The 25,508-nt window shown below is 36.8% G+C and overlaps 2 protein-coding genes across 4 annotated transcripts; both read right to left on the bottom strand.

Annotated features, from left to right (window-relative positions):
- Window positions 1-612: 612 nt before the first annotated feature.
- LOC114246805 (peptidoglycan-recognition protein LB-like) lies at window positions 613-10,656 on the bottom strand. 3 transcript variants are annotated; one of them, XM_089733561.1, is made up of 5 exons: window positions 10,638-10,656; window positions 5,296-5,382; window positions 4,447-4,657; window positions 1,538-1,656; window positions 613-845 (listed from the first exon to the last, which is right to left on the bottom strand). In XM_089733561.1, exons 2-5 carry the CDS (start codon window positions 5,375-5,377, stop codon window positions 658-660), a joined length of 600 nt encoding a protein of 199 aa, XP_089589687.1. In that variant the 5' UTR covers window positions 5,378-5,382; window positions 10,638-10,656; the 3' UTR covers window positions 613-657. The 3 variants fall into 3 exon arrangements, with proteins under 3 accessions (XP_089589687.1, XP_028035304.2, XP_089589686.1); XM_028179503.2 differs by lacking the exon at window positions 10,638-10,656 and adding an exon at window positions 7,761-7,916 and having other exon boundaries at window positions 614-845; XM_089733560.1 differs by lacking the exon at window positions 10,638-10,656 and adding an exon at window positions 7,697-7,844 and having other exon boundaries at window positions 614-845.
- Window positions 10,657-15,110: 4,454 nt separating this feature from the next.
- On the bottom strand, window positions 15,111-24,700 carry LOC114246804 (peptidoglycan-recognition protein LB-like). Its single transcript, XM_028179502.2, has 5 exons — window positions 24,547-24,700; window positions 21,815-21,901; window positions 17,538-17,748; window positions 15,713-15,831; window positions 15,111-15,365 (listed from the first exon to the last, which is right to left on the bottom strand). Exons 2-5 carry the CDS (start codon window positions 21,894-21,896, stop codon window positions 15,175-15,177), a joined length of 603 nt encoding a protein of 200 aa, XP_028035303.2. The 5' UTR covers window positions 21,897-21,901; window positions 24,547-24,700; the 3' UTR covers window positions 15,111-15,174.
- Between the last annotated feature and the right edge of the window lie 808 nt (window positions 24,701-25,508).

The raw sequence follows: 25,508 nt of genomic DNA, 5'->3' as shown, positions 1-25,508 counted from the left end.
ATCCAATTATGGTCAGAGTCCTTCAAGACTCCGCTTTCTCTCTGCTCCTTTTCAGTCTATTTATTGATGACATTATTAGGTAGCTACCGTCCCAGTTAGCCTTCATTCATAATAAGACCGTTTACTATTCCTATAGGAACAAGTTCTCCATCGTAACGAAACTTCAGACTACAGTCCTAACCCTCGGATAGTGGTTCCGGAAGTTTTTATTTTATTTTTTTATTGTAAAGATAGGTGGACGAGCTCACAGCCTACCTAGTGTTAAGTGGTTACCGAAGCCCATAGATATCTACAACGTAAATGCCGCCATCCACCTTGAGATACGGGTACTAAGATCTCAGTATATTAGTAGAAAAAGATCTAGTAAAGCTACAACGGCTGCCCCACCCTTCAAACCGAAACGAATTACTGCTTCACGGCTGAAATAGGCAGGGTGTTGTGCGCACTCACAACAGGTCCTACCACCAGTAAAAGTAAAGAGATGCATTTAACACATCACACCCGGAAGACACATCTTCGGCCAATCAATACCCTAAGAAAATTGATCGATCGAGGCAGATAGATCAGTTATTAATTAAGGAAAATAAAGAAACTTGATTTTCATGAAATTACAATAGCCTTTATTCAGTCCGAAATCGTGTTATTTTATTTTATATTTTAATCCCAATTAAGTGAAAAGTGATCCCATTTTGAGATTTCATCAAACAATCTCTGTCCAGGGCATTCAGTGGGAGTGACTTGTTTGTGCCCGATGAGTTTGTAATCAGATCGGATGTGACCGAGTCTCATACCAGCTTCGATCAGGTCCTTGACGGATTGTAGCTGCGCCTGTGGCGGTTTATTAGCTGGAATGAGATTGGACATGTTAAATTCAACAATGTAATGATATCTCAAACTTAATGTAATTACTAGTTAGATTAATACGTTGACGAAATAGCGAGCAGTAATCGCCGTATGCTGATGTTTACTTAGTGTGGGAACCAAATGGCACCAAAAAAACCGGATTATACTCGAACAAGGAAAAAGCAGAGATAGTATTCTTTATTGTACATCAAAAAATAAATAAACAATGCGATACATTAAATACAAAAAAAGTACAATTGGCGGTCTTATCGCTAAGAGCGATCTCTTCCAGACAACCATCAGGTGGACAAGAATCATTTGGAAACGAATTACGCGCGGTGTACTAATCCAATGAAATACATATACATACACACATACATACATATATAATTCGTAAATATACAAACAAATACACAATATAAATTACTGTTTACAATACAAAAAATACTGTTTGCCATTTCACCCAGCTGGACCGAATAAATAACCTTAAAACTTCTAAAATTATGATTAAGTCAATGGCCAATATCAGATTTCAACGATAAACCCCATGGCACTCTGTTTAGATTTGATTAAATTCCACTAGCAATCCTGGCAGGTATGTAACTAAAAAGAATATTGGATAAGACGGGACTACGTCAATCGTCGTAATAGAACATTTTCCATATTTAAAATGTATAGCTGAAGGAATATTTACTAATAAAATCTCCAATCAACAAGATTCCGATGCTTCGGGTGTTGACGCCGAATGTGTGAGCTCCAAGTGAACTCCAGCCACGGCCCTCGAACACAGTTCCTTCTCCGCCGACAGCGAAACTGTTAAAAATATTAAATGCATAAAATTGTAACTTTCGGCTTTATGAAAATGTATTAAATAGAAAATCCGGATACATAGTGTATCCGGTTGGAAGAACTGAATGAAAAAATTACTTTTATTCCAAACATTCCAAATTTTCAAAGGTCATTTAATATTTTGGAATCTTGAATTGAATTGGAATTGGAATTGGAATTGAATTTTGAATTTGAATTTGAATTTGAATTTGAATTTGAATTTGAATTTGAATTTGAATTTGAATTTGAATTTGAATTTGAATTTGAATTTGAATTTGAATTTGAATTTGAATTTGAATTTGAATTTGAATTTGAATTTGAATTTGAATTTGAATTTGAATTTGAATTTGAATTTGAATTTGAATTTGAATTTGAATTTGAATTTGAATTTGAATTTGAATTTGAATTTGAATTTGAATTTGAATTTGAATTTGAATTTGAATTTGAATTTGAATTTGAATTTGAATTTGAATTTGAATTTGCTGTATTTGACTCGAGCTGTGTTGTGTACATATATGTATGTCACACAGGAAAATGCTATGGATCCCATGAATTGTCTATAGGACCAATGCATCAATACTCACGAAGCTCGAAATTTAAACAAAGCTTTATAACATCTGCCTCAAGCGAATCCTACGGTACTTCGAACACATTTCCAGGAAAGACGGAGACAATCTAGAAAAATTGGTGATTTCTGGCAAGGGGAAGGAATAAGATCGCGAGGGCGCAATCCAATGCGTTTTTTTTTTTATTGCTTAGATGGGTAGACGAGCTCACAGCCCACCTGGTGTTAAGTGGTTATTGGAGCCCACAGACGTCTACGACGTAAATGCGTCACCCACCTTGAGATATAAGTTCTAAGGTCTCAGTATAGTTACAACGGCTACCCCACCCTCCAATGGCCTGACCAGGTCCGCACTACCCTTGATTCGACCGTCTAGGATACGTCGGACTAGCCGAAGACAGGACGAGATGCTACAACATCGTGAGAACGAAACTCATGGAAGAGGTGGTCAGGACTCTCAGATATAAGGAGCGCGATACATAATATTGACTTTGAAATTCAGTTCTATTTATGTCACATATCTATATATTAATACGTGAAGCAAAAACTTTGTATACCTTTTAACGAAAATTGCGGGGACGGAGGAGTATGAAATTTTCCACACTTATAAAGAATATAGAGAAGAAGTGCACAATGCTAATATTTTTTTTAAATAATGCATAAAAGATACATCAAATCAATAAAGAAAACATTACACGTACTACCGTGTATTTGACACACACGCGCATGCATACTATTTATTTATTGTCAATCTTTTGTTCTTGACGTCTGTGGTCAAATTGAGAATAGATTAAATATTTTTGTCTATAATGTAGTCTTGGCGAAATCTGTGATAAAAGAAGTATAATAATAGTATTTGACAATAGAATCATAATAGTGTACGAACTTATAATTTCAATTAATTATAGTCGAATTTCGACTACTACGGGTCCACTAGTACATAATATTCGATTGATGGTGGGATGATAATATCGAAATGCAAATTATCTGTTATATTATCTCCGGTTATCGTGATTCAATTTGCGTCAAGCTTAAGTGAAATTCGATTATAATCACAAAACCTACGTCATTTTTTATTGGTATGCGAAGTCACTCGGCATTTTTTGTCTTTGTGTTTTGTATGATAATCTACCAAATCTACGTACTTTACCGATTGTGATTTACGTAGTTTTTTTTTGGATCTTGCGTTATCATATATCACTTTTATTACGCAATGCCACGTAAAGTACTTACATACCTACGATGATTGTACTGTAAAAAAATTTATAGGCGTGTACTCCGCCAAAACATTGAATTGCTTATTATCTGTATATTAGGAATATGAAGGTATTAATGTATTTTTTTCATTTTTTTTATTCTTAAATATAGTTATTTTTTAGTTCATTTTGTGATATTTTACGGCAGGCTTGTGGAGAGTATTAAGCGCAGGGCAGCGGCTTGGCTCTGCCCCTGGCATTGCTGAAGTCCATGGGCGACGATAACCACTCACCATCAGGTGGGCCATATGCTTTTTTTTTTTTATTGCCCTTGTAGGCAGACGAGCATACGGCCCACCTGATGGTGAGTGGTTACTGTTGCCCATGGACTTCAGCCAGGGGCAATGCCAGGGGCAGAGCCAAGCCGCTGCCTGCTCGTCTGCCTACAAGGGCAATAAAAAAAAGAGATTAAATTGGTCTAAATATACAGACCTTTTTATTTGCTCATCTACTAAGATTTATTATTATTTTTTCTAATATCGTACATAAAAACGTATCGTATATAAAAACACAATCAAACCCACGAATTTAATGAATTTCTGTGTGATTAAGGCGTATTCTGAGCGCAAGGGTTTTTTTTATTGCTTCGATGGGTGGACGAACTCACAGCCCACCTGGTGTTATGTGGTTACTGGAGCCCATAGACATCTACAACGTAAATGCGCCACCCATCTTGAGATATCAGTTCTAAGGTCTCAAGTATAGTTACAACGGCTGCCCTACCCTTCAAACCGAAACGCATTACTGCTTCACGGCAGAAATAGGCAGGGTGGTGGTACCTACCTACGCGGACTCACAATAGGTCCTACCACCAGTTCAGTTTTTCGATAGAAGCTATATGGCTGTTGCTAATTCAGTCGCAGCTTGACTATCATCAGTTTATATCCGCGGGAACGTAACGATTGATATATATTTTTAGGCTTAATTTTCTTTAATGCATTAGATGTTACTAACTGATATCCGATATCTGTCCAGCCATTGGTTACTTGGTGAACTCTCTGCATGTTGCGCATATCTCTCTCACAGTTTGCCCGAGTTAAGCATATTCTGGGAATATAGCTGTGATGGATCACTACTATGGGCACTGGACTAACTCCGAGGGGTGATGACGCTGTCGATGGCCTTGCACCCCACTCCTCTCGGCTTACGAAAGGGAAGGAATACGCTGGAAGAAAGTAAGATCATTGGAATTTTAAAGAATCGAGTCTAATAAGTAATTTTGCTGCAACAAAAAAAATATATATACCCCGGTTGATTATTTTTGACTGTCCTGACCCTCAAACCTTTATTTTAATTTTTAAGCATCAACTTTTAAGCCCAATACAACAAATTCGCGGGTTGACGTTGCTTTTAAATTTACTTAGTGTGTTATTAACTAAAGGAGCATAAAGTTAACGGACATCTATGCATTTTATGTTTCAGTTGGAATATTTCAAACTGTTCTTGATGTAATATTGATAATAACCATATCAATCTAATATTTACTTAAATATTTTTTTAAATTACAGACTATAGGTTGAGGGCCTAAGAAAAAAACCTGTAATGCGAATGTAGCGATTTGCCATTACGGAACAGATTTCGATGCAGATAATAGCGATATATACATACATATATAAATAATAATAATCTATGGCATACTGCTTAAAATTATGACTCATTAAATAAATAAATTTACCCGTAGAAGTGGATCAAAACAGGATTTTTTGTCATTGGAAGCGACAATTTATCTGCATCGCTGCTTATCTTATTTTTTGAGGATCATTTACTGTTTTAATTAGTTTTTAAAATTTTAGAATTACTTACCACTAGCTGTTTGTATTGGACTAGGTAATGCAGTCACTACCGAGATTAAGCTGATGGCAATGAATAAAAATCGACCAGCCATCGTTCCTGAAAATATTATAATATCCTTTATTCATATTTTATGTATATTTACTTTTGTATAGGCTCTATACTATTTATCATCTATACTATTTATCAATCTTATTTTTTATTATTATTATTTGCTACCATAGTCCGTATGTATTTTGTTACGTACGTATTCTAATACTGTGAGGCAATATTCAATATCTTATCATTCGACGAAGATGCAATCCGATAAAGAATAATAAATTACTTTGATTTCGATTTGATTTCGATAATATTGACGTCCTGTTTAATTATATCAAGACGAAAATTTTCCATATTTTATTATTTAACTGCGTAGTTCAGAATAGTGCCATCTCATCCTTTACTATGGCTGTCGGGAACTAAAGGATGGTCTAGAAAACAGGCAGAAGCGTTATGTTAATATTATACGCCACTTGGTGGTGGAAAGGCGTTTTATAAGCCCACACAGGAGGGTATCACCAGTCTGCCTATTCACGCCATGAAGCATTAATGCGATCCAAATTATGAAATGGATCAGCTTGCAAAAACAACCGAGACTAAAAATCTGTGTGTGTATGAATATATGTACATTTGTAACAAAGCAGATGGCAGCATTTCAGTTTTGACATTTATGGACTCTGGTAATCTGTACTTCTATACTAATGTTATAAAGAGGATAGATTTGTTTGTTTGTTTGTATTGAATAGGCTCCGAAGCTACTGAACCAATTTGAAAAATTCTTGATGAAGCTACACTATTCCCGAGTGACAGAGGCCTTAATCTGTTTTGAAAAAAGTGGGGATCCTTACTAAAACTCAAATAAATTAGAATTACTACGACTTTGTAGAACACATTATTATTTACAAAAAGTGTCGCGACAGCGTATGTCTAACTATTATAGTTATGCAATAAGTGTTCTTTTATTTAAATAAATAAAAGAACGTCAAACATCGTTGAAATTTTTGTTAAATACCCGAACGGAGCCAGAGTGGGTCGCTAGTCACTTAATATTGGGAAATGGGGTTGCTATCCATTTAAAGCAATAAAGAACAAGTCAATGAAATTTGAATTTTAGAAGGTATATTGTTTTTATTTATTCGGGCAGTCGTGGGATAAAGGTTAATTTCCCAAAACACAATTCAATAGTTCACTAAAAGGGAACAACTATATAATTTAAAATCTTTGGTCTGAATAATTCAGCTTTGCAATTAGCATTAAAATTTTATTTAAAGCATATTTCGAACACTACTGTTGAGTTTGTGAATTATTATTACACAGTATGCGTATTATTATTACTCAGCTCAGTTATTTTTAGGTAAAGGGGCTCGTAAGCATGCAAAGAACACACATTAAATCCTATTATTATAAGTTTACTTAAAAAAATAGTTTTAGAAAAAAAAAACAATAGTATTATCTAAATCCAATGATTGACTGGAAGAAATCACTTTCAGCGAAAAGTCCACCCATTGTATTTCTTTAGTTTTAAGTTTAATTTTTATTATTCGTTTTTTCTATATAACATCGCTATCTTTGTGTACCAAACACCATTTTTTTTTATTATATTGCACTATTTTCAAACTTATAATAAACATTTTTATTTTAGGCAAAATTTATTTTTAAATTATATTAATTGAAATAATAATATAATGTCATATTCACCTTTTCATTCAATACAAATACCTTATTTAAGGCAACATCTAACAGACTAATAGTTATTATTTGGATTGGATTAAGGAAACTGATTTTCAATTACTAATATGCCATTAATTTTAATAGTAAAATATATATTTTAATTAAGATATTTTCTATTGAAAAATATTTTTTCGATGCTCAGTACATTGTTATTGAGAAATATGTCTCACTGTTCAGAGACTTTTTAGGGGATGTCTCTAGCAAAGCGATCCATAAATTTTCATTGTTTTTTTTTTTTTTTTTTATTGCTTAGATGTGTGGACGAGCTCACAGCCCACCTGGTGTTAAGTGGTTACTGGAGCCCATAGACATCTACAACGTAAATGCGCCACACACCTTGAGATATAGTTCTATGGTCTCAGTATAGTCACAACGGCTGCCCCACCCTTCAAACCGAAACACATTACTGCTTCACGGCAGAAATAGGCGGGGCGGTGGTACCTACCCGTGCGGACTCACAACAGGTCCTACCACCAGTAAAATTGTGTTAAAAGCCGACCTAACCTAATAGGTGTATGGCTCTAATAAAGAAAAGAAAAAACGTGAAATTATTATAATGATATTTGTAGTTAAAATAAATAATATATTCCAAACTTCTAATCTAAAATTGAATGTAAATCCTAAGAAAGATTTGAATACTTACCAAAATGAAATTAAATAATTCACAACACAGATATAAATAAATAATATACTATGTAGGTACTCACGTTTATGACCAATGAATCAATGTAATTTATTATATAAATTCTTTCTTTATATACGTACGATATTTAAGACGCTCTACTGTTATATGTTGGTGTTTTTAGATAATTATCCTAACCAAATGAAACTATGAATACGATTAATCTACGTCACCGATAAAGGTAGTGTTATTATCTTGAGTAGGGCTGGTTAATACCCATTTTATTTTGATTAATCGATAACGTTAGAAGTTAATGAACTGTTCGAAAAATTAATAATCAAACTTTATTCGATTTAAATTTATGTTCTATGTGTTTAAAGAAAAAAAATCTATAATGTGTTAATCGTTTTCGATAAAGACGTATTTATCATTTAAATCCGCAATAGTTTTAATAGGTAATTGAAAACCCGCTTTTTCCGATAGCGAACTCTTGAGAGCTGCTTATCATTATAAGACTTTTATTAATTACTAGCTGACCCGGCAGACTTCATAGTACCTCAATCAATAGATAAAAAACATAAACTGTTGTATAAAATAAACTTAAAACAAACAAAAGGAATCCGTCCGACGAGGAACACATCAAAAGGAAAAACAAAAGTGTTATTTTTATTTCATTCCGAGCATTTTCACCTTCTTTGGGCTTCGACAAATAATTCAAAACAAAAATTAGCCAAATCGATCCAGCCGTTCTCAAGTTTTAGCGAGATTAACGAACAGCAATTCATTTTTATATAATAATATATCTAGATAGATAGATAGATAGATTACCGTTACGTTAACTAATTGTTGAGTTTAATTTAATTATTGAGCCTTTTATAAAAGAGTTTCTAATTTCTTCACAAACTTTGTGAATGCCATTACATTTAATTTTAGAACTGGCGATTGTTTATCAATGGCAAGATGGTCGTTCAAGGAAAACCACATTCTATTTTAGCAATCCTTATTAGTTTTTTGTTTGTTTGTAATCAATGTGTTCGTACATTTTTGTGTTATGCTTGCTACAGTTGCTGTTGTCAATTTAGGGAAGATTTTTGTCTTAGCACGCTATAAAACGTTGATGATACTCGCCTTTTTTATAAGCGGTGGCCGAGTATTAAGAAACTGGTTTATTTCATTTATTAGCGATAGTAATGGCGAAGCGAGGCTTTTATTGCTTAATTTATTTGCTTTATGCAAAATTAAATAAATAAATACATTTTGAAATAAAAAGGTGTTTTAATCTAGCTTATCGTATCTATATTATCGTAGGGTCAGGTGAGAGACTTATCTAATTTTAGCGTTATAATAATGAGAAACAGTCAAAATCTTCATCAAGATAACAATGATTTTGAGTTGGGTTGTTGTTTGTCACGTGACTGGGAGCGTGGATTCTTCTGTAATCCGGCTACTCAGAGATCGGGTACAGAGGATAGGTTGAGACCGAGATACATTGGCACTGAGTGGTCCATGTTTTTTTTCTCACGTACTAACGTCAAATAAATAATGCGATTGATGACGATTGTTAGATATCAATCAAAGTAAATGAGATGTTTTGTCATCCTGTCTTGTGCTTGCTCCTTGACATCGCTCTAGGTCAGACTGTGGCGGTCTTTATCTCACTCTCCATAATGCGTCGCCAAGTGTGTACAGGCGACCAGGTCTTCTCTTGCCACGCGGTTGCTACTCAAAAGCAAGCGTTGCTGAATTGACTCCGGTGTACCTATTCAGCGCCATTTCCGATGGGCAATGTCTTGCGCGTTGGAAGTTTGGCTACATTCTGTCCAGAGGTCTTTATTAGATATCGTTTCTGGCCAGAATCTGGGGAGTATCGATCTCAAGCACTTAGTTACAAGCACCTGTAATTGGTTCGTGAGTGTCCTGGTCACCTCCAGGTCGCACATCTATACAGGAGATACAATTTTGACAATGGAATCGAATATGGTCAGCTTGATTCGACGAGTCAGGGCACTTGACTCCCAGACTGGTTTCAACTGCGCGAACGCACCCTTGGCTTTCCTCATTCGTGATTCTATATTTCTCGTCTATATTTTACGAGTACACCCTTGGCTTTCCTCATTTGTGATTCTATATTTCTCGTCTATATTTTACGAGTACTTGAATTAAATTTCCACGACTCACCGACACCGTAATTTATTTGATATTGTTTTTTTTTGTACTTTTGTCATGTAGAATAAGACCGGTTAACGCTACTTGTAAATTCACACGTCAAAGAGATTTACAGTTAGAGTTGTTTATCAAACTAAAACCGTTGATTGAAACTTAATTACAACCAAAATAAATCTTGAAAAATTGACGTTCAAAATATTGATAAGCACGTTTGACTGAATAGTGTCTGATATGCCTACACGAAAAACCACAAGAGGATTTTTTTTGGGATCTAGGTATTAGAGGGTTTGGGCTGAAGGGGTATTATTGACAAATTTCCGAGCGCTTAACAGGTCAAGGGCAGCTGATTTATATATTTTTTTAACAGACAGCGCACCAGCTCAAATAATAGTCTGAAAATGAATGCGTGTCGCGACATAGTATAAATATTAAATCGGACTACAAAAAGAGATATGTGTGTTAATCTTTATGTGTTTGTGTTAACTTATAATGATTTATTAAAATAAAAAAGGGCACAAAGGAGTTAGTTATTACGAGTATATCATAATTAAGCGAATCATAAAATGTGAATAAATATGTGACTAAAGCTGGTAATGCAGATAATTTTCTGGAATATTAGTGGAAAAAATATATCACTATTTTATTATTCTTGAAATTTGACGTTACACTTTTTCCGATCTAGCCCCTTAGTGTGTAATCAAAACGCGCGATAAGGAACTCGGTTCACACAAAAAATCTAATACTCAAAACGATCTTTTGATCGTTACTTTAACAAGTTTTTATGGTTACTACTCACCGTTGTTTATTACTGTGAAATACACGTTGCATGAATGAGAATATTATTCACGTGTTTCAGATAGATATTATTTTTTTTGCTGCGTGTTCCATGATCCTAAAATAATAGTCGAGAAGTTACGTTCAAATCGCCCTCATTAAAGCATTTAAATGTATTTGTGCACATTTACACGTATAGAATTCAATGTTATTTTATGTAACTAGTATTTCTAATCGGTCAGGTTCTTTCCCGGTTAGAAGAAGATGGAAATGTTGTTAGAAAAATGTTTGCACAGTGAGTTCGATATGGTTTTTTGTTCATTATATTTAACTAGATGATGACAGAGCTTTGCTGGGTTTTTTTTTTGATAACGCCATCTTGTTGTGTCTTTAAAGCAGTTAGTTGCTCTCAATTAAGAAAATAGTATTATTATTCGCCAATAGATGTCGGGAACAGTTACAAAGTTGATTATCGATTAAGTTGATTACTGAAAACACGAATAAAACAACATTTTCTGAAAATAAATCGAAGCTAGATCGATTTATTGCCCCCGAAATCCCCTGTATACTAAATTTTATGAAAATCGTTGGAGCCGTTTCCCAGATTCAGATTATATACAAAAATTGCTCGTATAGGTAAAAATCTTTTCAATGTTTTTACTGTTTCGTGTTTAACACATTCTTTCGAAAATTTTTAAACTAATTCGATTGAAACCCTATCTGGTGTTAAGTGGTTGCCGGAGCCATGAGTGACTGAGTTCTAAGGTCTCAAATTTTACAGTACAACGGCTGCTTCACCCTTCAAACCGAAACACATTAATGCTTCACGACACAAATAGGTGGCGGATACTAACTTATACTTTATATAGGCAAAGAGAGACAAGCAGCACACTAAATACTCCAAGAACGGAAAAGGCAAGGTCCAGCGTTTTGGAACAACCAATCGAACAGAAGCTTCTGTATATTAGACTTTATATTCATCAGATATCACACCTATATAGTAGGGACACGACATATTGTTCTATACGTACAATTGCTTATATAAATAGCACCCATTTTGAAGGCACACACATAAACATATATCTATCTCGTTCTTACTCAGCACTTTAACTCGCAGGAAAACAATATAACAGTATTTCAGTGCGTACATAAAATGAAACATGAATATACGTAAATGTCTAATGAGGCCGAAAATCCGCCATGTTGAGCGCACCAAATGTCATTGTCACGTCAGTTCGGCCGTCTGTTTTGGGCATAAACCTATTCAGTGATCACAGCTCACTGTTTTTGGTCACCGTCATTTCTTGACATTTGTCATTTTTAGGCTATATCTTTTTTGGTGTTCCATAATACACAAATCCATACTAATAATATAAGTATGAAAGTTAGTTTGTTTATTACGCTTTCAACTATTAACTACTCAGCCGATAACAATAAATAATTTATACACGATGTCAGGGGTACTGTATACCACAAATACTTTTCATGTCGGAAAAAAATTAAGATCATTAGCTAGATTTTTGAAAAGGTTGAAGAATTATAAATGTCTATTTCGGCTATTTCTATCCGTTTTCACGTTGAGATGTCTTCGCTTGGTTAACTCCTTCAATCTCTGGGCGGGTGCTCACCAGATCTTTTTTATTATTGCCAGATCTTTTCTATTATTGCCTTTATAGGAAGACGAGCATACGATCCACCTGATGGTGAGTAGTTATCGTCGCTCATGGACGCTAGTAATGCTAGGGGCACAATCAAGTCGCTGCCTACCACTGACTATTGTCTGCGAGCTTGGTTTGAAAACCATTTAAACCCATTGTGGATGAACGTAGTGGTTTCAGATAGTATGGATGAACTCTAATCTGCTGGCGGGAAGTTTAATGGTAAAAAAGAGTAGAGATCACCCAGGATAATGCATCAGACCACTCCCCGTGGAACATACGGTATAAAACACAGAAATAGCCGAAGTCCCATCGAAAACGCAGAGGTACGAAAAGATTGTGAATAAAATTATTTCCTTACATTATAAGTTAGATTATTTTTCGTTATCTTGTTGTTTTGTCGTATAATTGTAAAGAACGTTGTGTACAAATTCAGCACTTTGTCTTGTTTTGTCGTGCGCAAATAACTTATTTTGAGAGCAAGATTTTGTTTCTTTTTACTTGTGTTTTTTATGTATCTTTTTAGCTTGTGATGTGTATTGTGAGCCTAATAAATAAATAAAAATAAAAAATAAAATAAAAGATCCATCTAAGAGGTTCCAGTAACTTTCATTTGACTCCATCCAAAGCCCTTCGTGTCGTGAATCACGTTCTCACGGAGCTTTTGTAACCTCTGGGACTTCTGTTCTCTCTCTGTTTTGTATAGTATGTTCCGTGGGAAATGCTCTGAAGCATTATTCCAGATTAACCTTTTACTAATTCTTTACCGTAGTACAGCCCATGAACTCTGTCTAGGTAATCCTAGGTAGCCCTAGACAGAATTCATGGATACTATTTGAAACTACTCCGTTCATCTACGGTACTTTCTGTGCCTACTGCCTGAGACTGCTTTCTTCAAACGAAGTTTGAAAGGATTTCCCAGCAGTAGGCAATAGTTTGGCTATTCCTCTGGCATTAATGAATGAACAAAAATAAAAATGGTATTAAAGGATTAAACCCTTTCAAATACTTTTATAAGGAATTTCTACTTAAATAGCAAAGTGCGGAGGCAGGGATTCTGTAGATTATGCCACATAATTTTAAATTTAGGTATTATTAGATTTAAGTTTATAGATTAAGATTACAGGCAGCGGCAGAATAACAGCGATAGTTTCGGCTATCACAAAGCTGAGCCGCGGCCTTTTTAACTCCACTGTGTTAGTATAATATATTGTAATATTGTTTAGAATTAGAATTTTTATGTCATATTAATTGAAAATTTATTTGTATTGTGGAGTAAATAAATGCAATTATTATTATTATTATTATTTTCATATGTTTCCCGTTTCTCAGTTCAGTCTGTCGACAGAGCCGGTGGAACTGTATATCCGGGCTTTTGGCCAAGTAATGTACATTAGTTATGAGTTAATAATTATGCTAGTTTTTTTTATTATTATTTTTTTAAATTTTTACTTTCTCAGCTTGCGCTGGTAGTACTTTAGCGACATTTACGGACTCGCTCAAGTAAATGTCACCGTTTCTTGGGGTCGGCTAATTAAGTGTGTTCTACTATTGCATTAAATGGTTGATCATCTATTTGCAGAAACTTTCTTACGATTCTGCACGTGTTTAATTATTATTATTATTATTATCATTAACTTTAAAAGAGCAGCTGGAGCTATTCTAACATCAGTTTTCCTCATACCGTCAAGGTGAAAACTCAAGTCTCACTCAACTCAACTCATTCTAACATCAGTTTTCCTCATACCGTCAAGGTGAAAACTCAAGCCTCACTCAAATCAAATAAAATTATTTCGGTATCAAAAGAAAGGTAAATGTTAAAAAAAATATTTATAAAAATTGGACGGAAGAAAATACCTTAACCACCCGTGACCACGAAAACTGTACAGTATTCGAAATGTCGAATGTGGTAAAGCGAAAATAACAAACTCTTAAGCCGTAAAACTATGTCTATGATTAAATGAAGACGAAGATAATACAATATTGCTGTGTCAATATGTATTGTGTTAAGGTCTGGTAAAACGTAATACAGTCAAAACCGTTTACTGCGACATCGTTTAGAACAACATGCCGGTTATAATAACCTAGAACAAAGGTCCCGGCTGAATGCCATATGACCGCCTTATTAAAAATATTGCTTTATACGACATTGCTAATAACGACATACCTCATAAAACGACCACATTTAACTAATATTTCGGAGAATTAGATCTGTTAGAACGACCGACTAAGCTGTATTGTAAACAATTTGAATAGGTAGGTATCGTCATTTGTCTTCAATGGCTATTAAAATCAGGAAAGAAAACAATAGGATTTACTTTAGTGTAGGGTCTTTTCTAATTCTTAGAAACAAAACACGTGCATGCGGTAGAGTCAAAGCCCGCTTCTTCATATCTCTTCAGTTAGTTTGTTACTTATCTATACACAAAACGCACCAAAACTTTGTGGAGTTATTCGTGAAACTTTCAAAATGCCGCAAAGAAAAAGAAAACAAATTAATATTAAAGAAAAATCGCGTATTATGTAAATATTTTTTTCCAATAATTCCCTATCGATTTGTTTGTACTTGCACGATACACATTAAACATCACCGGTTGTTACGACTATCGGTTTTTACGACTGAATATGAGCAGTCCCTTCGATGTCGTTATAACAGATTTTGACTGTATAAGCTTTTCGAAATAAATAGTTTAAGTGTATAACATTCCCTAATGATGATAATTTTTTTTATTTTAAATATTTTCTAAATTTCGAATTATTCTAACATACGGTGCGAAGGAATTTTGGGTATCCACTGCGTTCACTTGGCAATTGAGAAAAATAAACAAACTTCAAACTTAACAAACAACAAATTCCTTTATTCAGTTCATAAATATTATTAATATGTACTTATTTTAAATTTTAATCATCCCAATTCAGTGAAAAGTGATCCCATTTTGAGATTTCATCAAACAGTCTCTGTCCAGGGCATTCAGTGGGATTGACTTGTCTGTGTCCGACGAGTTTGTAATCAGATCGGATGTGACCGAGCCTCACACCGGCCTCGATCAGATCCTTGACAGATTGTAGCTGCGCCTGGGGCGGTTGATTAGCTGGAATGAGATTGGACATGTTAAATTTAACACCGTAATCGGTACCTATCTCATGTTAAATGTATAATAATTTACTAGATATTTTTGGAAGTTAAAGAAATATTTATAGGAACGTATGCTAATCGTCAATACCAAGCGCCCTATGAAATTTTATTCTCGTTGAATCTGTTCAGATCTGATTAACTACTACTAGAAATCAATCGCGTGTAACCTCTAGCTCTAGACTCTAGGACGTAACTCAGATCTTGGACAAAAGGGAATTTGGTTGGTCAACATTAATAAACTCGATTTTTTGGTTTTCTAAAAGCAATGTTCAATCACATTTATAGTTATAAAAGAATATTTACTAATAAAATCTCCAATCAATAAGATTCCGATGCTTCGGGTGTTGACGCCGAACGCGTGAGCTCCAATTGAACTCCAGCCACGGCCCTCGAACACAGTTCCTTCACCGCCGACTGCGAAACTGTAATTTTTGATAAATATATTAAACTCTCTCTCTCTCTGACTCTCTCTTGTCGTAAAGCTACCGGCAGAAAGTAGCGGAGCAACCCTTCAAAATTTTAAAACACCTTCGAGTAGAAGCATAAAATTGGTTTCAATTCGGGTCCTACTTGTCGCTGTTTGAAAGGGGTGATTCGTGGCAGGCAATTGCCACTTCTACACTTGTAGACTTTTAGAAGTTAACAATTGTCGACTTGTAGAAGGGCACCAACACCAACGGCGACGGTTCAATGCGGAGAGAGTAGTGTGATTAGTGCGAGTTTTTTAACTTCTCGATAGCGTAACAGCCTGGCCACGGGACATTCGCCGATACGAATATTCGCGCGGTGCGAACGGCGAAGCGTCTAGCGACTAAAATAAGAGCATAGAAATGTACCTAACAAGCCACGCGCACCGGCGACCGGCGAAGCGACCGGCGGAATGTACCGAGCGAATCGCGCGGGCGACTTACGATGCTGCGGGCGAGCAAAACAAATGCATGATTATGGACGGCGCAAGCCACGGAGTCGAGCGGTAGTCGCGGCGAATAGTGCAGTGATTAAATGAGTTTAGTTGTTTTCGCCGCGAAAAATGAACGCCGAAATTTTTATATTTTTTATTTTATATTTTTAAAGCCGTCGTGGCCTAACGGATAAGACGTCCGGTGCAATCGTATTGAGCGATGCACCGGTAGTCGAATATCAGGCGGGTACCAATTTTTGTAATGAAATACGTACTCAACAAATTTTAATGTTCACGATTGATTTCCACGGTGAAGAAATAACATCGTGTAATAAAAATGAAACCCTCAAAATTATAATTTGCGTAATTACTGCTGGTAGGACCTCTTGTGAGTCCGCGCGGGTGGGTACCACCATCCTGCCTATGTCTGCCGTGAAGTAGTAATGCGTTTCGGTTTGAAGTGTGGGGCAGCCGTTGTAACTATACTTGAGACCTTAGAACTTATATCTCAAGGTGGGTGGCGCATTTACGTTGTGGATGTCTATGGGCTTCAGTAACCACTTAACACAAGGTGGGCTGTGAGCTCATCCACCCATCTAAGCAATAAAAAAAAATGTAGCTGAAATATTAGCTAGACCAGCTATTTGGAAGTCTAGCCACCCAAAGTATTTCTCGTACTTCTTGTGGAATTCTCCATCTATAGGTATACTCCGATTCTTATTCAAATCATGTACTTCACAATATTTTCCAAATAATAGGTCCTGAACCAAATACTATTAATTTGTAAGCAATATCGAGATAATTTCGATATAGACATTTCGCTGTCGGACTTCCTTACTAGTCGCGGCGGCGAACGTGAGTACCCGTGGCCTGCAAACGGTGCTGCGCGAATGGTCGCCTCGTCCACCGCTTCGCTGTTCGCACCGCCGATCCCCGTGGCCAGGCCGTAAAAGTTAACTCAAATTTGTATGGAGTTGGAATAGATTTCCTTTGTTTGCCGCTAGGGGCGCTGTTCCAGCTCCATACAAATTTGAGTTAACTTTTACGAAAAAACTTGCACTAAGCACATAGATCTGTCTTTCTACGTTTGCCCCATCCATTTTTCAAGCTTTGCCAATTTGATGCTAACGTCTAAAGCTGTTGCTAACTCAACCGTAGAATGAATATCCTTAGTTCATATCCACGGGAAATTATGATTTATATTTAATTAACATATATATTACGAACCTATATCCAATATCTGCCCAGCCATTAGTCTCTTGGTGCACTCTTTGCATATTGCGCAAATCTCTCTCACAGTCTGCTCGAACTAAGCATATTTTGGGAATGTAGCTGTGGTGAATCACTACTATGGGCACTGGACTGACTTTGAGTGGTGATGTCATTGTTGGTGGCCTTGCACCCCATTCCTCTCGGCTTACGAAGGGGAAGGAATAGTCTGGAAGAAAGTTAAAACATTCGAATTTTAAATAATCGTGTCTAATTTGAAATCGAATCGGATTTGACATCTAACTACCTAGTCAGGTCATAAATTCTGTCACATGTTTAATGTAAAATAATTGAAACAAGTTTATTCATTATGTAACCATTCATATACCAAAATGAACTTAACAAAACATAGATTCTTATGACACTAAAGTTTATTCAAAATGACCTCCGTGATTTTGAATACAGGCCTTCAATCTGCGCGGCCAGTCGTCTATCGCAGCACGAACGAGGTCCATGTCAATATCGGCGGCTGCCTTAATCAAGGATGTCTTGAGTGACTCCAAATTGGGAGGAGGCTTTGAGCACGCCTTTTCCTCCAAGTGTTGCCATATCTTGTAATCTAACGGATTCAAACCTGGACTGGAGGAGGGCCAGTCTTCGTGCCGGATGAAGTCGATTTCACGCGCCGCCAGTCAGTCTTGTGTGCTCTTCGCTCTATGAGCTGGCGCCGAATCTTGTTGGAATACCCAGTGCCTGTTATTGAACATGGTATGAGAAACAGGTTCCACAAGGTTCGTTAGGACTGTATTTTGATACACAACTGCATTCGTTTTCACACCTTTCTCACAAAAATGTACCTCTGTTAAGCCCCAATAAGAAACTCCCAACCATACCATGAGGGAGGATGGAAAATGACCTCGTTGGACACGCGGAATACGGTTGCTCGCTTCTTCACTACTGTGTGCGTACACCTTATCATTTTGTTTGTTGTAGCTCTCTTGTACGGTAAAAAATATTTCATCCGAAAAAAGAATTTCCCGATATTTTTTTCCCGCGTACCGCTTCAACAAAGCGCGGCATCTCTTCAGTCTCAGGTCCATTAGACGAGCATTCAAACGATGTCCTGTTTTTCTTCGATATGCCCGAAGCCCTAAGTCTTCATTTAACACCCTTTTCACCGTGGTTCTGCTTAACCCCATCTGAAGGGCCAACAGTTTCTGCTTACGTTTGGGATTTCTTTGAATTCGCGCCTTCACATCTTTTATCACTGCTGGAGTCCTAACAGACCGAGGGTGACCACTTCTTGACCTGTCATCTACACTAGAGTCTTCATTGTATCGTGTTTTTCTTCGATATGCCCGAAGCCCTAAGTCTTCATTTAACACCCTTTTCACCGTGGTTCTGCTTAACCCCATCTGAAGGGCCAACAGTTTCTGCTTACGTTTGGGATTTCTTTGAATTCGCGCCTTCACATCTTTTATAACTGCTGGAGTCCTAACAGACCGAGGGCGACCACTTCTTGACCTGTCATCTACACTAGAGTCTTCATTGTATCGTTTGATGGTACGATAAACGAATTTTTTGGTTATATTCAAATTTTTCAGTATGTTAAAAATTTGAATTGGCGCGTAACCGCGACGATGCAACGCAATAACTGCAACACGGTCTTCTTTAAGCGTCCACTCCATATTTAAAAATGAGTCAAATTCTAAAAGTATACCTTTTTTATTTTCATGAACAATTCGAAATTCGAATTCAATAAACTTTTTTGTGGCCAGCATTCTAAAAGAAAAGTTTTTACTGTGTGACAATACTTATGACCTGACTAGTTATAATCAAATATGACTTGGGTTAAGTACCGTTTTTGCTATAGTTAAGTAGACGAGGTCACTAACTCAGTAATAGCTGCCAGACTTAATTCATATTTCATCGTCTCAATTGTTTAGCACCACAATTATTGTCCTAACCTAGAAACCATCACTGTTTCTAGACAGGAACAAAAAGGTTTTTTTTTTATTGCCCTTGTAGGTAGACGAGCATACGGCCCACCTGAGTGGTTACCGTCGCCCATGGACTTCAGCAATGCCAGGGGCAGAGCCAAGCCGCTGCCTACCGCTTAATACTCTCCACAAGCCTCGTTTGAAGAAGGACATGTCATAGCGCTCGGGAAACACCGTGGAGGGGAGCTCATTCCATAGCCGGATGGTACATGGCAAAAAAGACCTCTGGAAACGCACTGTGGATGACCGCAGTGGCTCCAGGTAGTATGGATGAACTCTACTCCGGTGGCGGGCGGTGCGATGGTAAAAACGAGATGCCGGTATCATCTCGAACAATTCCTCAGAGAACTTAATGGGTTCAATTACAGCCTAATCATTCTATATATTTGAAATCAAATAAAACAAATAAGCAGGGCAGTGTTTTTTACCAAGTGTGTCTGTGACCATGGTCAGTACAATAAGCTCAAATTGTCAACTAAAACTTTGCCACCCACCTTGAGATATAAGTTCTAAGATCTCAAGTATATTTACAACGGCTGCCCCACCCTTCAAACCGAAACGCATTACTGCTTCACGGCAGAAATAGGCAGGGTGGTGGTACCTACCCGCGCGGACTCACAAGAGGTCCTACCACTAGTTAATATTAATTTAAAATAGTAATATTAAATAGTCATTAAATTTTTTTCTTATATTTCGAATACTTAACAATTGTCGTGGTCACTGACGACTAAGGTTTTATTCGTCGAATGTCAAATGTAATGGCAATAACAAAAAAACGCGGTATTAAACCGTAAAAGTCGACAAGTTGAAGGTGTAAATTGCGTATTAGCCTTTCCGGAATCCGAAATGGCTAAGTCACTTTATAAAATAGTGTTGGTGGGCCTTCAGAGACGATAACAGTTTTCTTTATTTTTTATATAATTTTTTGGTACTATCTTTTGTTGCACAATGGAGTGACATATTCACTAAGTGAATAAACTCCTTAAATAAAGATAAAAAAAAAACTTTATTTATATCCAGGTTTTTTGTTAATAAAACTATAAGCATACTCTTTTAATTGTTTTTTTTTTTTTTTTTTTATGATTGAAAGTTTACTGGTGGCCCGAAGGCCTTTCCAGTTTCACCAGGACAGGTGGGCGAGCAAAGGCTCAGCCAAGAGGGGCGGGATTTGCTAACAACTGCCCGAGCGCCTCCGAAGGAGACCTAACAACTCAAGAGCAATTGTTTCGCGAATGAATCTACTACCGGATCGGAATCGCGACCCGCTGAGAAGACCCGTTGAGAAACTCAGCGGGCTGATGCATGGGTTAGGTTGCACGTCGACCTCTTTGTCGAGTTCGACGAGTACGGTTACCGGGGTCCCTAAGCCTGCCCCTAGTATTAGAGCTGAAGGCATCTAATGCAACGGTTATTGGATCTGATGGATCCGTAAGGACGTGTCTAGGGCGTCGACGGTGACTGGCTCCTGCATGATCAGGATTCGGGGAGTAGTCAGCGGCGGCAACGATAAGGCGATTATCATGACGCTTTTAATTGTCTTATGAGGTCACTAAAACTTCAGAGGTCACTTTTGTAAAGTGCGAGTGTAATCATTGATAAGAACTAGCTGTGTAAGGTTTGCAATTACAGTAATTTTAAAACCAGTTAGAAATATTTGAATAATTGCCATAACTATTTTAATTGTACAGAAAAAATAATACATAAAATGACATGAAACTATATCTTACAAGTTAATATCGATGTTTCTTATTTGTTCGAACATTCAAATTGGAATGCTTTTATATTTTTTTATTAGATTTTTTTAAACTGCACACTGTTACAAACAAGTAGATAACAGTTGAGACCCTTAAAAAATTAAAAAATTAAAACTGTAGACATATCGGTATACAGCAATTTTAGAACAAAAAAAACGATCTAATACATCTGATCTAGTCGAGATTAAAGTCAACACAACATTTTATATTACATATTATGTACACTTAAATAAGTAGTAATAATATACTCCGTATCTGGCAGGTATATTCATGTCCGGATCACTTGGCACACGCGCTCAACTAACACATAATGACTTGTTAGCCTTACGTCACAGATGTCGGATATCTATGGCGTACGGGGTCACTGCCAAAATTATGACTCATTAATTAAATAAATTCACACGTAGAAACGGACCAAAACGGGATTTTTTTTCCATTTGAAGTAACGATATATCTTTCTTACTGCTTCATGGTATTTAGGGGTTTTTTTATTTATTTTGCCACACAGAAAAAACGTCTGTAATATTTTAGAAAAACTTACCACTAACTAATTTTATTGGACTAGGCAATGCGGTCACTGCCGAGATTAAGCTAATTGTAATAAATAAAAGTCGACCAGCCATCGTACCTGTAAATAATGAGAATAAAATAATAAAACATTTGGAACTAAAATTTGCTGACATACTATAAGATTGCTTAGAATAGAGTTTGAAAATTCGTGGTTAATAGCTCGTGGCTTGGACTTGTGTCTTTAAATAGAAATGGTCTTTGGAATTACGTCTCCGAAAACATTCACACATTGATGATGATTTTATGCAATATTTTCTTATTGATCTTCGTAAAGATTCTTCAACCTGTAATCGAAGTTTCGGTCTTTGACGCATATTTATTATTCGTTATAAAATATGCTGTGTACTACTTCAATTGATTTTTATTCTTTTTTATGCGTAGATTGGTGATCAAGTTCACGGCTAACTTGACGTATAGCGGTTACCGGAGCACGTAGACTTATATACATATTTCGTTAAGTATGTATTATTATATCGTGAGGTAATACTAGTAATGTAATATTCAGTATCTTATCAAACGTTGTACATGCAGTACGATAAGGGAATAATAAATGACTTTGATTTTAATTTGACTTTGATATGGTATTGACTTCCGGTTTAATTACATCAAATTACATCGACGTGACGTTATTACTTTAAACTACTTTGTTCATAGGTATTTATTTGGTTATGTTTTTACGGTTCAGAATAGCAACAACTCATCTTTTTCCGTGAGTACCGAAAAGGGTGTGACTATGGGATTCACTAGAAAAAGGACAGAAGCGTTGTTGGGTAGGTATATACACAGGATATTGTGATCGCTAACCGAAGTTAATTGGAGGTAAGGCGGGATTTGAGTACACAGAAGTAGGTATCACTATTCCGCCTATTCTTACGAAGCATTCATGCATTCAGAATCAATAAATAGAATATGCAAAAATCAAATTTAGACTTCGATGTCCAAGATGGGGGGGGGGGGGGTTGGAATTCACGTTGTGATATCTCTAGGCTCTTTTTCTTCTTCATTGCTTAGATGGGTGGACGAGCTCACGATCCTAGTGGTATTCGGTGGTTACCGGATCCAATAGGCATCAACAACGATCGTGAATGCCGCTACTCACTTTGAGACACGAGTTCTAAGTATCAGTTTTACAGTACAACCTTCAAAGCTTTTTTTTTTTTTTTTTTTCTCGGGCCGTGGGCCGAACCTCCTACGAGGTCCCCGCGCCTAGGGGGCGCGCGGGGTATGTGAGACTCAACGATCTGCAGGTGTTGAGAGCAGATCGCGGGCCCAAGGATTTTAGGGCCCACCCACTAAACGACTCCCCTGCACTCTTACACCCGACGTTCGATCTCCGTCCGGGGTCAGAGTAGGGGGGTTCCCGCGGTCAACACTACAACCAGACACGCGGCGCCACCCCGAGGACGCCCGACTGACGGGTCGTCGAGGCGATAGTCGACGACCAACGACGTCAGTCTCCGCGGTACGGCGGCCCTACCAGGCCGCCCGGGCGGTGCCGCTGGTGTTCCGAGATACACCGCCGATCGGGACAACCTTCAAACCTGCCGCAACCTACAAACCGAAACGCATTAGTGCTTCATGACAGAAATAGGCAGGATGGTGATACCAACCAGTTTGGCCTCACAAGACGCCCTACCATCTGATATTCCGCAAATTACAATTTTTACGGGTTTCATTTTTATTATGCGATATTATTCCTTCACTGTGGAACTCATTTGTGAACATTTGTGGGGTAAATATTTCATTACAAAAATTGGTACCTGCCAGCGAGATTCGAACACCGGTAGAGTCACATCGCTCGATACAAGTGCTCTGTGCCTCTTATCCTTTAGGCCACGACGTCTCAAAACGGCTCTGGTAACCACTTATTACAATTACAAAGAACCTTGTCTGCCTATTTTAGACAAAAAAAAACCATTCAACTTCCATTTTAAATTTAAAATGGAACGTTTTTCTCATTAATTCAGGTAGTGCAGGCAAAAAGTTAGATTTGCAAAACACAATTTAGTATTCACTAAAAGGGAACAAACAGTATGAATAAAAACCTTTGGTCTGAATATGTTGAACTTCGCAATTGGCATTACGTAGTGTTAATATTCATATAAAAAATTCATTTACTTCTCCTATTGTTTACTCATAAGTGTGAAAGCTTTTACTATTTTTGAATATTGATTATTTTGAATATATTGAAATTATAATTTTTTTTTTTATTGCTTAGATGCATGGACGAGCTCACAGCCCACCTGATGTTAAGTGGTTACTGGAGCCCATAGACTTCTACAACGTAAATGCGCCACCCACCTCGAGATATAAGTTCTAAGGTCTCAGTATAGTTACAACGGCTACCCCACCCTTCGAACCGAAACGCATTACTGCTTCACGGCGGAAATAGGCAGGGTGGTGGTACCTACCCGTGCGGACTCCCAAGAGGTCCTACCACCAGTGATTACGCAAATTATAGTTTTGCGGGTATGATTTTTATTACACGATGTTATTCCTTCACCGTGGAAGTCAATCGTGAACATTTGTTGAGTACGTATTTCATTAGAAAAATTGGTACCCGCCTGCGGGATTCGAACACCGGTGCATCGCTTCATACGAATGCACCGGACGTCCTATCCTTTAGGCCACGACGACTTCAAAATGTATATCGATACTTTATTGTTGGTTATTTTTTTGAAATAGAATTAATATAATACTTACTATATGAAATTTAATTATTCACAGCACAGAGATATTATAATATACTATGTTTTCACTTCTGTGATCGATCAATCAATGTGACTTAGTACATAAATTCTATCGTTATGTTCGCAAAATGTATAACAAGCTCTATTTATATATGTGGTGTTATTTTTTAGGTATTTAGTCTGACCAATGACATAAGCCTAATTCGACGTCACCGATAAGGGTAGTGTTTATTAATGTATTGAATAGGGCTGTCAGGTTAATACCCTTTTTAATTTGATTGATTGATAACATTAAAACTTAATGAGATGTTCGCATGATTCATTCTTGAGATTGCTTCAAATTACCTTATTTTTTATATAAGTGAGTCATTCAGACAAACTACGTTAAACATTTACGATACAAATGTGCTTTTCGAGTAAGTTCGTAGTAATTTTAATAGGTATTTCATGATAGGTACTCTACTGGTGGTAAGACATCTTGTGGGTTCGCACGGGTAGGTACCACCACCCTGCCTATTTCTGCCGTGAAGCAGTAATGAGTTTCGATTTTAAGAGTGGGGCAGCCGTTGTAACTATACTGAGACAGCTTGCAAGTGCGAGAGGCATAAATGCGTGAACTATAATGAATGAGAAAACTTAGATTAATAAGATCCCGTTGAGCCTATGAACGGGGAAAGGCAGGATTATAAAATAAAAAAAAAACTATACTGAGACTTTAGAACTCATATCCCAAGGTGGGCTGTGAGTTCGTCTACCCATCTAAGCAATAATAATAAACAAATAAAAGTTTCAAAACTACTATTCTTGGGGATACATTCATTCTTTTTGTAGGAAAGCAGAGAGGGCGCGTCGGTCATTAAGGCATGCCCCCACAATTTGGATTCCGCGCGCGAGATTTCGCGTACTTGTGAAATTAACTTAATTTAATGAGTTCGTGATATTTCACGAAAGAGTTTCTACTATCTTCAAAATGTT

The sequence above is a fragment of the Bombyx mandarina genome, chromosome 16, assembly GCF_030267445.1.
Source record: "Bombyx mandarina strain Sakado chromosome 16, ASM3026744v2".
Taxonomy (NCBI): domain Eukaryota; kingdom Metazoa; phylum Arthropoda; class Insecta; order Lepidoptera; family Bombycidae; genus Bombyx; species Bombyx mandarina.
This window is presented reverse-complemented; position numbering and strand designations above follow the sequence as displayed.

Excerpts from the sequence above, each read along its gene's own strand:
- LOC114246805 (XM_089733561.1), bottom strand. The coding sequence starts at position 5,377 with ATGGCTGGTCGATTTTTATTCATTGCCATCAGCTTAATCTCGGTAGTG. Across the intron at positions 4,658-5,295 it reads TCCAATACAAACAGCTAGTG|CGTATTCCTTCCCTTTCGTA; the intron begins GTAAGTAATTCT and ends ACTTTCTTCCAG. Across the intron at positions 846-1,537 it reads GTTGATTGGAGATTTTATTA|CTAATAAACCGCCACAGGCG; the intron begins GTAAATATTCCT and ends ATCTCATTCCAG.
- LOC114246804 (XM_028179502.2), bottom strand. The coding sequence starts at position 21,896 with ATGGCTGGTCGACTTTTATTTATTACAATTAGCTTAATCTCGGCAGTG. Across the intron at positions 17,749-21,814 it reads TCCAATAAAATTAGTTAGTG|ACTATTCCTTCCCCTTCGTA; the intron begins GTAAGTTTTTCT and ends ACTTTCTTCCAG. Across the intron at positions 15,366-15,712 it reads ATTGATTGGAGATTTTATTA|CTAATCAACCGCCCCAGGCG; the intron begins GTAAATATTCTT and ends ATCTCATTCCAG.